This window comes from Fistularia commersonii, chromosome 35 (assembly GCF_037954325.1).
Source record: "Fistularia commersonii isolate RoL2024-O1a breed Wild chromosome 35, RoL_Fcom_v1.0, whole genome shotgun sequence".
Classification (NCBI taxonomy): Eukaryota; Metazoa; Chordata; class Actinopteri; order Syngnathiformes; family Fistulariidae; genus Fistularia; species Fistularia commersonii.
This window is the reverse complement of record NC_141318.1, coordinates 5,241,805-5,255,022: the sequence shown is the minus strand read 5'-3', so window position 1 is coordinate 5,255,022 and position 13,218 is coordinate 5,241,805. Positions and strand designations below refer to the sequence as shown.

Sequence of the window (13,218 nt, the reverse complement as noted above, 5' to 3'; positions counted from 1 at the left end):
AAGAATCATACATAATATGCGCCACATTCTGAATTTTGTTCACCATAATTTTGATTTGATACAGTGTCATGGTTCATGGTAGCATCTGAAATAATAACTATATGAGCAAAACAGATGCGACTTCAGAACTGAGCACAACAGTTTTTTTTCCTTTTATCAGGGGATACAGAATATCTGTTAATGATAGGAGAAACCTGGCTTTTGCTCCCCCACAGAACATAAACAAAAACAAACATTTAGCTTCATGTATGGAGCTCTCCAAGATGACTGCTTAACATCGTCACTATGTGAGCAAAACGTGTTTGACATGAGAACGGCAAGATGAATAAAATGCATTAGGGCATTTAAATACATTACATTAGAGTGGATCACTGAATGTAAAAGGTTTGAACACAATAACATACAAGTGAAATGTGCAGCCAAAGCAGGGTGTAAGCATGCGTGACGTCAGTATAGCGGGCTGCAACCAAATTCTTGCACCTGAGGTTGCACTGTCGTTACAACGTGAATCATTTGGTATAAACCATCGCAACTCTATCGATTCATATTAGCGTATCAAAAAATATTGTTCTGTTTGGATCGACTTATCAATTGGATGATGTATTTAGTATTTGATTTAGACCCAAACGCAATTGCTTGTGCGTGGGTTTATGAGTGACACATTCTTGTTAGTCAATCCGATCGGAATATCTGCTTGAACGTTTAGTTTATATCCGCCGAAGAAACTTCTGCGAGCATTCTCTTAAATGTCTGGCAGTATCCTGCAGTGTGTAAATGCATATTATCAGCTCCTCTGTTTGCGCAAGTAGCTTCAAGCTCGCTATTGCCCTGTAGCATTATAGGCAGTACTGTTAGCTATTGCGCTAAGCTATTGATCTAGTGGCTCCTAGCTCGCCGAGCAATTGCCGTCAGACAATTATCCACTTACTGCCTCTGGACAAGCTCCTCTGCGGTTGGTGGTCCCTGTTGTTGCTGGAATGACTTCAAAGACTCAAAGGCCTTCATCAGTTTCTCCATGGTGGCCATTTTAGCAATTAAAAGAAAGCAGGGTTGCTTGGCTAGCTAATATTTACAACGTGAGCTAACTAGCTAACACAGCAGGAGCAAGTCAGCGCACGAAGAGACAAGCGGTGCGTAGTGCGACGAGAGTGCTAACACTGCTCGCTAACACTACCACCGGCTCTCTGCCTTCTCTCCTGCAAAACGCCTGCTATCCCTCAATTATTTTATCCCTAAATAAAGAAAATGTTGGTAGATAAGCCATATTTAATGCGGCATTACGTTCCCCGAGAAACCAGGAAATGGCAATTGTGACAGTTTGACAGAGATGGGCGGAGTGTATTATTGATAGCCAATCAGACCACTTATTTATGTTGATTGACAGAAAAGTGAGCCAATGCAGGGTTGTTATTTTCTATTGTTGTTACTGTCGAAGTCACGGGACCGCTCGAGTCCAGAATATGAAAACAGATTTGTGCAAATAGAGTGGAAGTGATGGAATAAATAAAATCTGTAAACTAATCCGGATGATAAAGTCATAGTAACGCACCTAATTCTATTAAGCAAATTCCTAAAGCAAATAATGCAAGTTATCGAAATAAAGATTGCTGTTGCTGTCCTCAACATTTGAAGGGGAAAGCTACTATAAATGCTGTCGTATGGGGATGAAGCAATTAAATGTCGTTGTTAAAACGACAAATATAGGATTATTTTGATTCTTTTTTTTAGCTGAACATATTTTCATAAACTTGCTCTCCTGAATGATATAAATATATTCCCTTCATTGTAAAAAGTCACAAAACAATGTTTTAATATTTTCCATAATGTATCTGTCTGATTTTTACTTTTTTCCCTTCTTACCACTGAGCTCATTTTTTTTTCGAATTTTTTTCCTTGAGTAAACGGTTTGATTCACTATTTCATTCTCCAACTGCTCCTCTGTCAACTATAACATCTGTTCAGCGAAATAATCATTTTTGCATATATTTTAATTGTTTTAATGCCATGATTTAAAAATATTCAGGTGTCTAATTGTGACCAGAAACAGGATTGCTTTTCATTTTTAATTTATGAAGAATTTAGTCACTGGAAATAGGTATTAAGATTATCAAAATAAGTCAGGACACATGCTTTTTATACAAATGGCAGTGTATTATTTCATAATTACAAATGTAAGATATGGTACAACAACCAGTGATACAACTTGTACAAGAATTAACAATGACTGCAGTGGTTGAACAACATGACTGTACAGGTACAAAAAAAGAAAAACAAAAAAAAGTCATTAAGTCCCGGGCCCCATTTGAACACCAACAAAACATTTGTCATTCTGCCCTTCTTTAAAATAGCATGTTGCACATCTGGGCAGAGTGCAGAGCCCAGTAGATTCTCCAGGTATACAAGGATAATCACCCCAAAACCCCTTTTCTCAGTGTTGCCGGCAATGTCGTCCCAGTTTTGGAGGGTGAATCCCCATCACTGCTTTTGACAAAGACAACAGAAGGAATGCATGTTGCGTATTCAAACAGGGCCAGCTCAGCTGGTCACCTTCCCATTTGAAGTTGTCCTCAGATACCAGTGAGATATGTTGGCACTAGAAGGTCATCATTTACATTTACAAGGAACCTGAAGTATTACAAACCAATACATGCTTGAGTAATAAAGCATATGTACTTTTTTTTCTTTTTCTTTTTTTTTTTTTTTTTTAAACAGGCAATGCACTTAGTGCGGACATTCAAAACTGTTGAGTTGTTTTATGTTCCTTTGTCTGAAGGAATTTCTCTAGGTGGACAAAAGGATAAAGAAGTTGAAAAAAGGTGGGATGTCAAAAAAATAAACTTCGTATTGGCACATATAATGAAGGCCTTCAGTCATTCCCCAGTAAAATTCTTTATACAGCAAAACAGGTTTGATTTATTTGATGTTGCTTTTGGTTATCATTGGCAAAAAAGTTAAAGACACTTCCTATAGTCATTGTCAAACCACACCATAGTGCAATGGAACCAAACAATGTCTTTACTGCTATAAGGTGGCATTCAGGTAAAGTTATTTTGAACGACGGCATGGGTGGCAAACATAGTTTAGTCTCCCCGTGGGAGTCAGTGAATGTGTGTTAGAGCTTAGTTACATGATAGAAATACATCATTTACAAGGTGTTTGAGGCTAAAGAGCAGGAAGGTTAAAATCTACATAGGTAAGAAAACTAAGCTTCAAAATGTGCCTGAGAGCAACAAATAATAAAACACTCAAGTGACAAGCCAGTAACAGCTAGGAGCACGTTCGATTCCTGATTTCAATACTGGAATGTGCAACAGGGAACGATTTCGTTTTTTTTTTTTTCAATTTAGAGCAAGTTGATGTCAAATTAGTCGAGGAAATATATGCGTACCATTTCACATATATGCACTTTTGAGTTATTTCAGTTGGATTCAGCAGTGACATTGAAGTCCCTACATGATTTTGAACTATGAAACAAAATTCAGACATCCTTTTTATTTTGTTTTGTTTTTTTTTCTTTTGGTTAAATGCGGAAAAAATCTGCAGTGTTTAATTTAATGAATAATTCAGCTGACTAAATGTTCTAGCCTCACAATTTGGAGAGCACATCAGATCTGAATCAAAGCGATTGATTGAACAAAAGCTGAATTTGCATACAGTGTAATATACATACACACAAAGCGAACATGTCCAGACTGGGTATTCACAGCATTAAAAACAGGTTGTGGGGAGTAAACAGCGACTGCTTCAGAAGCAACATGAAATGCGGGTAAGAAAAATAAAATTTGCAAAGACACAAAAACACAAACAAAAGAAAAACCAATGAAATTAATGAATCCTGTTTATGGCAGGTTTGGGTAATGCATTCTGTTTGCCCACGTTTTGAGGCAAGAACAACCTGTGATGAAACAAAAGTGCACAACATTTATGGTTCTGCAAGTGGTGTGGTGCTCCTGTACACAGACTGTTATCTCGGCAGAAAGGAGTTTAAATATAATTTCTCCCTGTCTACACACACATGAACACGCATGCATGCACGCACACATACATACACACACACAATCAACCATCCTAAGTCTTTCCTATGAGAGAACATACTTAAATGGAATAGAGAAAGGTGAGTGCCGTTAAAGTGAAGAGCTTTCGCTTTACTCCTTTAGTACAAACACAGCAAAAGCCAGTTTACATAGCTGAAGGTCTACAAATGGGGTACGTGGCTCTGAGGCCTCACGCTATCTATGATCAACAGGAGCGGAGGCCAAAGCAGGTTGTAGCTTGACTCAGTGCAGAGGCTAATAGCTGCTGACAGCTAAATCGATGGAAGTTAGTTTGCAGCAACACAAATATGTTATCGAGATGAAGCGAACGTCAGCTGCAGGTCAGATCTCCTATACAGCGCCATGGTCTGCCTCTAGCTTGTTCTCCAGTCAAAACAACCACAAGGCTTTTCAGTTCACTTAATGACAGGGATTTATGAACGGGAAGATATGAAATACAAGGGGCCGGTAATTACCTAGGACAGACAGGAAAATAAGGTAGGGCAAGCATTGAAGGGGGGTAAAAAAATAAAATTAAAAAAAACACCCAAAATATATTCTACCTGATTGAATTTCGTAATCGACATTTTAAGAGCGGCGCTCCCAAGCAAATCACTGTCCAGCTTCTACAATCGACATTCTGAGCGTTTTGCACAGCATGAAAAATTTCGCAGATGTTCGGGAACGAGTTACTGGCTCACATGTTGATAAAAAAAAAAAAAAAAAAAAAAACCAATAGCATTTGATTTGAGTTCAATGAATGCTTGAGTTGCACACACTGACCCCAAACTAGGGAATGAATCCATGCAACCTAGGCTTCTAAAAGACCATTAGGTTTGCATCACACTCGCCATGCAGTCCAGCACAATCCACACAACTGGGCTGAGGGAAGGACATGGATTAACACAACTTAACCAACTTTGCGTCCTTCAACCAGAAAGGCAAGGTGGAGATTTTGAGAGTAGTGGTCCGATTAGTAAAATTAGACTTGATGTATTTTCCAATTATCAATTAGATCCCCCCATTCCATTCTGATCTACCTGAGCCTTGAGGGTAAAGGAGGCTATGGGTTCAACAGAGAACGGGTGGATGTGATGTGCCGACAGCACATCACCTTGGCCAAATCAATGAAAAACAAACGGCGCGTAAAAACAAAAAGGCCTTATGCTACATTGAGAAAAAAAAAAAAGACAACTGGTACTGTGCTTCTTTAAAAGAAAAAAAAAAAACAACTCCCCAATAAACATTACCTATATTCATTCTAAAAGAAAACAAAAAAATCAAAAATAAAAATGTAATGTATGCATTCAAGTGGTACTTTTATGGCTTTTTGTACAATACAACCTTTAGTGAAAATATACATCTAGACATAAATTCAAGTACAAATGTACAAAATCTTTAAACTCATACTTTTTTCTTTAATTATAATACACTTTTAATACAGCTCATAAATACAGGTCAACATTCACTGAGTTCCTAAGATTTGCACTCGGTTGGAGTTTGTGGTGAAGTTCAGCGGCGAAGGGGAAGGAGGAGGAGGGTGGAGGGAGTGGTTTAAAGTCGCAAGGGCTCTTCGACCTCGTCATCGCTGTAGCCGCCCTTGAAACATACCTGGAAAAACCCAAGAGTCAGGATACACTGTTAACATTAGTATTTTCCATCATTTCCCGACGTCCGGTCACAGGGTTTGATGTTTTGGACTAGGTCAAAGTGGCCAGTGATGCGCCGCATCCGCAGTGTCTGTTTGCACTAGCGGCAGGAGGCAGAAATGCATGCAGGAATTGATTATCTGATGGCAGGTAAAGCTCCAGAAATGGCATAAATCAATTGGAAAATTAAGAATAAAAATGTATAGAAAATGTTTTAATGGTTAAAATGATATATTCAAAGGTCTTTTCTTCTTAAAAGGGATACAAATACTGTGTCCACTCATACCTCTAACTTACTTACTCATTAAGTATAGGAAAAAGTAATACAGTTGTATTAAATCTGTAAGGGATTTTTTTTGCTTGTATTTGTTTGTAAAGCTTCAAACTTAAAACTCACCTGAGCAGTGACACTGTATGACCGATACCACATACTACTGGTAGCAGCTCCAAGCCAATATTAGGCGAGTGGACAGGTAACACAGAACCTACTATATAAGATTTATAATCATGCACTACATCTAATCAAGGAAAAATAAATTATTTAGTGGCAAAAAACGTTCTTAATCAATAACGTAGTACTTGTATCTCAACAACAGAAGGTCAAGTGGCGTCTTAGGTACCCAAATCACGAGGATGGTGATATATAGTACCAACAACAGCCCCGTTGATCAAATCAAACTGGCTCACGTCAGGAAGTGCAGTTTAATTTCTTCTCAGTGGACAGCAAATGAAGGTGAAACCTAAACGTTGAGATTGTTTTTTTGGTTTTTTTCCCTCCCTAAACTGGGCATTTCTTAAAGTGTGTTTGTGCACGTGTATGTGCTGGTTAATCAAGAATAGCATAATTAGTTTATTAGTTGAAATAGGCCACAAGACCATGTAATATGGAAACAGGCGATAAGTTACTGCAAATTAAAAGGCAAAGATTGGGCCCCCCTCACCACCGCACAATCCCTCAAGTCCAGGAACGAAACCTTGAGTTTACTCTTTGAGAGCAACAACATGAAAGTATATTCCAAAAGCTTTAGGCAACTCCAGAATAAATAAACAAACAAACAAATAAATCAATAAATAAATAAAAAAGGTAGGCCCCATTGTAACCGAATAACTAGAAGTGGTGCAAACACCAAAATCTTCCCTTTCACAAATGTGACAATTTAGCATGTTGGGTTTGGACAAGGCCTTGTTAGGAGGATGAAAAAAAAAGAAGGAAAGAAGAAAGAGAGGAAGTACCTTAGCCCCCACCCCCTCGGACAGTTGCCGGAGCGCTAGCACTTGCCTCTCTTCTGAACAGGCGGTAGAAGAAGCCTCTCTTTGGTGGAGGGTTTGGCCTGTTCATGTCCAGGTCGGGGCACAGCGTCCCGTCAGTCTCATAGACATTGATTTCTTTGAAGCACTCCATCTCAATCATCTGCGTGAGGACAGAGCTCAGGTCATCTCAAGAGACGCGACCGTTCGACACGCGAGAATGCGTTGTCCGTCCTCCTTGCTCAGGACAGTTGGGCTTTAAATAAGAGCCACTCGCTCGCCGGCCTTCATTTATGAAACAAATGTGAGACAGAAAACGGGTGTGTAATTGCTCCCAGACCAGGATCAGAATTTATCACTACCAGTGATTACAATTGATCTCACATTAAGTTTTTGGAGGGTCTGCAATGCTGCAAAATCTGTCAGAGTCAGTGTTGTTTTAACATCAAGTTTTGTAACTTTCCTGTGAAAACAAAGGTCCTCAGTAATATATACTGGTTTTTAATGAAAAAACCAATGGCATGCGTCCACACATATAAATAAATCTATACTAAGTGATGAAAGAATTTTATCAAAATTCAATTTAACCAAAGTATTAACGACTTTTGAAGGATATATTTAAGCCATTTTAACATGAACATGTGTTCTATGAACACATATAATCTTGAAGATGATAAATTGTGTTAGAACAATGTAAAAATGATTTTATTGGCTTTGTGACCGATACATTTTCGAAATTCAAGAGTCGGCAAAGAACTGCCCAACCCCGACGCCCACCAACACTCTAGCTTGGAAATCACATGGCAGGTCAAAACCATGTATTTTCAGATTTTTTTTTTCCTTTCATGCAATCATTTTAGAGAGACAGCTCTGCATTGGTTTGTGATAAATGAGGCTTAGTAGGGAGCCAAAAAGCACAGTCCTGGCCAGGTAAGAGATAATTACACAAACGTGTCCCCCCCCACCCAGGAAGAGAACCCTGGGGTAAACTGCACTGTCTGAACAATGACATCATCTCTGGGGCCTCAGCTTGCATTACCTCGTTCTGCCACGGGATGGAGACGCTGCCTGTGACAAACTTGTGGTAGAAGTCGTCATCGGTGGGGTCAAGGTTCACGCCTTTGACGGTGGAGAACTGCTCGATGTCCAGTACGTCTTTACAGTACACGGCCCGAGGCTGAGCGACAGAGAGGATGAATGAAAAGCAACAGTAAAAAGCATATTCTGAGCGAAGGGTGATGGTGGGGTGAACATACAGGTTGAAATATTCCGACTTTTCTCCTTGTTTGTGTAATGCGAGTGTCTTTGTAAGCTGAAGGACACTGCTACGTTTTCATCAGTGTGCCTCCCCTGACCTGAAAAAGCCAAAAATAAACAGATAACGCTATCTTCTTTCACCTATTGATATAACCCCTCGGGTCAATTCCCCTCCCTCTCTCTGTCCACTCCTGACACTGAGATGCACTGATTCCCTCTCTGTGTGTGAGCAGCTTTGTTATTCCGGGCAGAAGTCCATGAGCGCAGCTCCAAATAAGAGTTGAAAAAAAAAAAAAAAAAGAAGAAGAAGAAAAAAAAAAAGCTGCATTCTTCCAGGGTCACAGTCCACAGCAACACATCCGACATCCTCCAGCATGAGAACAGCCGTCCACTGTCAACCGCTCGCAGATTTCACTGGCAATGGCTGTGAAGCTGGTCTCAGTTCAACGACAAAAAAAGAAAAGAAAAAAAAAAAGAGGCAGATTTCTGTTGCGTCAAACGGTTTTTGCCTAACAAATTCGCACAGCAGCTTCTCACCCCACTTGCGATCATGATAAAAACGGCTTATAATGTAAGTTTACTTGTAGCAATGGTATTTCCAGAATACCGAACTGCAGCTTGCTGCACTTTTGGGCTGAGCTGAGCGTGTGTGTCTTTGGGGGGGCACTGCTTCTGTGTATGTGTGTGTGTGTGTGTATGTATATTGGTCTTACATCAGGGCTGAAGGGAGGATCCAGCATGTTCGCTTCCAGCCGCTTGAAGTTGATGTTTCTGAAGATGGGGTGCTGCTTGACCTCGATGGCCCCGCGACCCTGACAGCCCAGCCGGTCCTTGGGGTCCTTGGCCACAAGCTGAGGTGGAGGATGAGGTAAAAAGAGAATTTGATAGTTTGTTCTAGGAAAAATGAGGAAAACAAATGATTTGTGCCCATCAGTATATCACACACAGTGAAGAGAGGGAGGGGATCCTACAAAGTGTTCACTTCTTGGGAGTTGAAGATTTTATTGAGATATGAAAATTAGTACCAACGAATTGTGAAGCCTGTTTTTCAGTATTACTACATCATTATATCTGTGCAAGTGCCAAAATTCATTTGCAATAGGGAGAGAAGTTTGGTTCATTTTTTATAAAACATTAGAAAATAACATAAAATGGTAAAATAAAATAAAAAGCAAAAAATAGTTTTTGGAAAGTTTCTGAATGCACCACCTTTGAATTGACTTATTTCTCTAAATTTAAGAATGAGGCTTTTTTTCTTTTCAATTTCAATTCTTTATTTTCTGATGGGTCCCTGGTAATTTTATTTAAATCTGTTGACTCAATTCAATCTGACATTTAGGTTTGTTTTTTTTTCTCTTGATTTTTGGCAATGATTTTCTTGTTTCTGCCAAATTCTAACCTTTGTCAATTCTGCCCTTTTAAACACAGTTATGTGTTTATGGCAGTTGTATGCCCGATTATTTCACAATTGATTATCACAATCCCAATCAATTGGGGGAAATTTGATAAATAGACTGGAATAAATGAGTTAAATAAATGTCTGAATGTGGGCAGATAAATTGTGCGCCCTGATTTTTTGCTATTAAAAATATTCCCATTACAACATTACTTTAAAATGTTTGATAAATTGCCTCGTCATGTTTCACATGCTTTCGGTTGAGGATGTGAAACGCATGTACTTTGCTTGTGAATACTCTTGAGTTTATGTATCTGACCCTTTCTAATCTAATATAGGCAAGTACGAATAGAGGCACTCGAGGGGAGGGGGAACAATGCAGCACTGTCATGTACAGAATAAGAAAGCACCGAATACTAGTATCCCGTCGCCTTCATTCAGCGGGATTGTGAAGTAGATGAGCACTGTTTTGCGGATCAGTTCAGAGCGGACACCCCATTGTCACAGAAGCTTGATATTCTGCTTCCCCCTTTAGTTTACCTTCCCCTTGCATAACCCTGACCTTCAGTTTACACCGGGGTTCAAACCAACCTCTCACTTTCGCCTCTTGACAGCTTTGATCGCTTGTCTATTTCGGGCTGTGGTTATGCCATGTCACAGACTCCCACCCTCCGCTGTCTTCCTCCCATTTCTCGCAAAAACCCCCCTCATCTCATCAATTTCCCCACTTCCCCTCTCCCTTGGGACTCTTCTGTTCTGTTGAACCTGAGGTCAGAATGTTCCAAGACATCACACAAGTAACCGTCCGGCCTCCGCCTGCCCACTCCCTCGACAAGAACAAGGTTCTTAAGTTATCATGAAAATGATTTTACACCTGTACCGACACTGACTGAAATCATAATGTTCCACCCTGACAGACCCACACAGAATTATTATTAGAACGTGCCACTGCAGTTCTGCTTTACTCTACAAAGCATCTACTGTATTAGTTCTTTGCTTGGGGTTTGTGTGGCAGAAACTATAGTGTTTTGGTTCGGGCTCACTCCTCCCTGGTTTTCATCGCGGGAACGCAAGCCGTGAGAAAATATTAGACAAACTTGCATGACGCCACTTGTGCTGCTAAACAACCCCAGGTTGGAGTAGGCGAAGCCTGGAGAAAGTAACCAGCAGATTTAGCTGCAAGAGAACCAGATATTTCCTGCAGGAGAAGTTTGAGGCCAAGAACAGAACTAAAAGGAGAGTAAATATTGGATTTGCATTTGTTTTGCTAAAGTAGCTCCAAAGAAATCAAATAATACAGGTTAATACTACATTTGTTTAAGGGGAAAGCTAATTTCATGATGTAAATATCCAACAAAAATTAGGAATCTGACACAATATTTATGCTCGAATTCTGCTCATATAAATGCCCAGTTACTCCCAGGCCTGAGAGGGAAAATTCAATATTCGAATAAAAGATTAATTTTGGCCAAAAATATGATTGTTTCTTCGTCTATTTAATTTAAGGAGGAGATACACGTAATACTATTCGTCACTGATCCTTGAAGAAACGCGGATTGTTTTTGTACAGGAGTGCTTTGACAATGCTTTCCGCAAAATCAAATAAGAAGCTTAGTTTATGTCTTTTTTAGAAAGTTAAATATTTGGATAACTAAATGGCCAACATGAAGCAAAGCTTGTGAAATCATCATTCAAACAGCCTTGGGCGTGTGCGTGCGTGTGTGTGTGTGTGTGTGTGTGTGTGCCTCAACTAGCGGCAAGCGGCCATCACAGGACCATCAAAGTTGTCAGTCTGCCATAACATGTACACAATTTAATGGAACATACAGTGTGACACACTACAAGACGTTTCCCCTGGGTGGCCCAGTGAGTCTGTCCTCAAATTAGGTTTCCTCATAAAGTCATGTGTATAACAAATGCAAATCACAAGTGTTTTGTGTTTATATGTACATCTGTAAAATGACATAGCCTTGAATGTGCACCCCTGCACAGAGTATTCTGATTCTGATCTCCTTGGCAGTAGCTCCTGGGTCCACATAAACCTGGTCCCCGAAAACACGGTGGTGGCGGTGGCAGTAGCGATGGGGGTCATTGCTAATTTTTCAGGATTGTGAGTATGTCGATTATTTTCTCCACTTCTGCACATGAAATTGCATTCAGAAATTATTTGCGTAAAGCAGCAACCCCCCCCCCCAACCTCCCCTCCACTAGCACAGTCAAATGAATTTACATCAAATCGGCTAAGCTAATTTGATTCATTTGGCTTGATAACATTTTTAAAAATCCAAGAGCGCCAGCAAAATTGAATTATTCTAATGCCATTCAACTAACAGAGGGCTAAACCAGGTGCTACTGCAGAGGTAGACTACGCTAGCAGCGGGGGTTGGGGGATGACCCACAACACGGGAGCCCGATCCCACATGACCAGTCATTTTTTTTTTGATCCACTGGTTCTGACAGAAGTGTATGGGTGGCCGTCTCGAAAACTGTATCCAGATGCTGTTCCGCTGCATGATTCGGGCTCACGGGGAGGTGCTGACATTTAGCGTGCTGAATATCTGCGGGAGACCTGTGACGCATCGGCATGTGCTTTGGTCATAACCGCATTGTTTCTTGGACCTGTTCCACCCTTACCTGTCTGCAGATGTCCTTGGCTTCCTCGGAGAACTTATCAGAGTACTCCTCCTGGTCCTCACGCACCCGTCGGTCCACTTCCTCGCGCTTGACGCGTTCCTTGCGCTTGCGGAAGGGCGACTGACCTTGGATCATCTCGAAAATGAGGCAGCCAAGCCCCCACCAGTCTGGGCTGAAGGTGTAGCTCTCATTCTGAATCACCTCGGGAGCTGAGAAAGCGGGGATAAGAAGTGAGATTAGAGGGCAGCGTAAATTCGTAAATAAAAAAAAACAACCGAGGTGACCACCTTTCGTCAGTCTTTTTTTTTTTTTATATATTTCACATAAGCAGTGGCAGCCAATACGGTCCCCTTTCGGTACCTGAAGCACCCAGAGAAAGTAGAGTAAAAGCAGAGTTTGTATGTGATACTGACTGTCTAAGCTAGCCCTTCACATCAAGAGCACAAGTCTACAGTATAAATGATAGAAGGCTGTGCAGTTTGCACAGAAACAGTTAGTCAAACAGGAAGTCATTTAAAAACAAAAAAAAAGAAGAAATCTGATCAGGTTTATTTTTAAATAAAACAGTCTAAATTACAGCCGTGAACTTGTCATGCAAAAATCAACGTGGAGGGCAAGCTTCCAGACTGAAGTCGACTAAGTGGACTAAACTGTATCATCTAGTTCTAGCTTTGTTTTACTTCGGAAACTTTCTCACAGGTCAGGTAGCGAAAACCTGACACGTAAAAAGGAAACAATGACGTCAGCCAGTCTGGCCTGTGAAAACCAGCCAGTGAAAGCCTTCAGGTTGGGTTTTTTTTTGGGTTGTTTTTGAGTTCAGGATCTAAATCCTCTCTTTTCTCCGGCCCTAAGTCAGAATGCTGAATATTATTTATTGGCAGACCGTTAAAATAAAACATTGCCAAGATTAAGAATCGTGAAGTGGTGCATTAAAATGTAATTAATACATTTACAAATACTGTGTGCGTATGTGTTAATGTATATATATATATATATATTT

At 40.3% G+C, this 13,218-nt stretch overlaps 2 protein-coding genes across 14 annotated transcripts in view; both read right to left on the bottom strand.

The window, feature by feature from the left end:
- The window catches only part of htt (huntingtin), a 32,339-nt gene extending 31,057 nt beyond the window's left edge, over window positions 1–1,282 (bottom strand). For all 10 annotated transcript variants that reach the window (XR_015104425.1, XM_086142397.1, XM_086142400.1 and 7 more), the window contains exon 1: window positions 929–1,282. Coding sequence is in view for 9 of the 10 variants with exons in the window: in XM_086142397.1 (XP_085998523.1) it covers window positions 929–1,026 (98 nt within the window). In the remaining variant the exon portion in view is untranslated. The remainder of the gene's footprint in view (window positions 1–928) is intronic.
- Window positions 1,283–2,889: 1,607 nt separating this feature from the next.
- The window catches only part of grk4 (G protein-coupled receptor kinase 4), a 48,948-nt gene continuing 38,619 nt past the window's right edge, over window positions 2,890–13,218 (bottom strand). For 2 of the 4 annotated variants that reach the window (XM_086142393.1, XM_086142395.1), the window contains 5 exons: window positions 12,219–12,427; window positions 8,902–9,039; window positions 7,971–8,108; window positions 6,963–7,094; window positions 2,890–5,645 (listed from right to left, as the gene is read on the bottom strand). In XM_086142393.1, coding sequence (XP_085998519.1) covers window positions 5,589–5,645; window positions 6,963–7,094; window positions 7,971–8,108; window positions 8,902–9,039; window positions 12,219–12,427 — 674 coding nt within the window. In that variant the 3' untranslated portion in view covers window positions 2,890–5,588. Of the gene's footprint in view, window positions 5,646–6,916; window positions 7,095–7,970; window positions 8,109–8,901; window positions 9,040–12,218; window positions 12,428–13,218 lie in introns of all 4 variants that reach the window. The other 2 variants (XM_086142394.1, XM_086142396.1) reach the window with 2 other exon arrangements.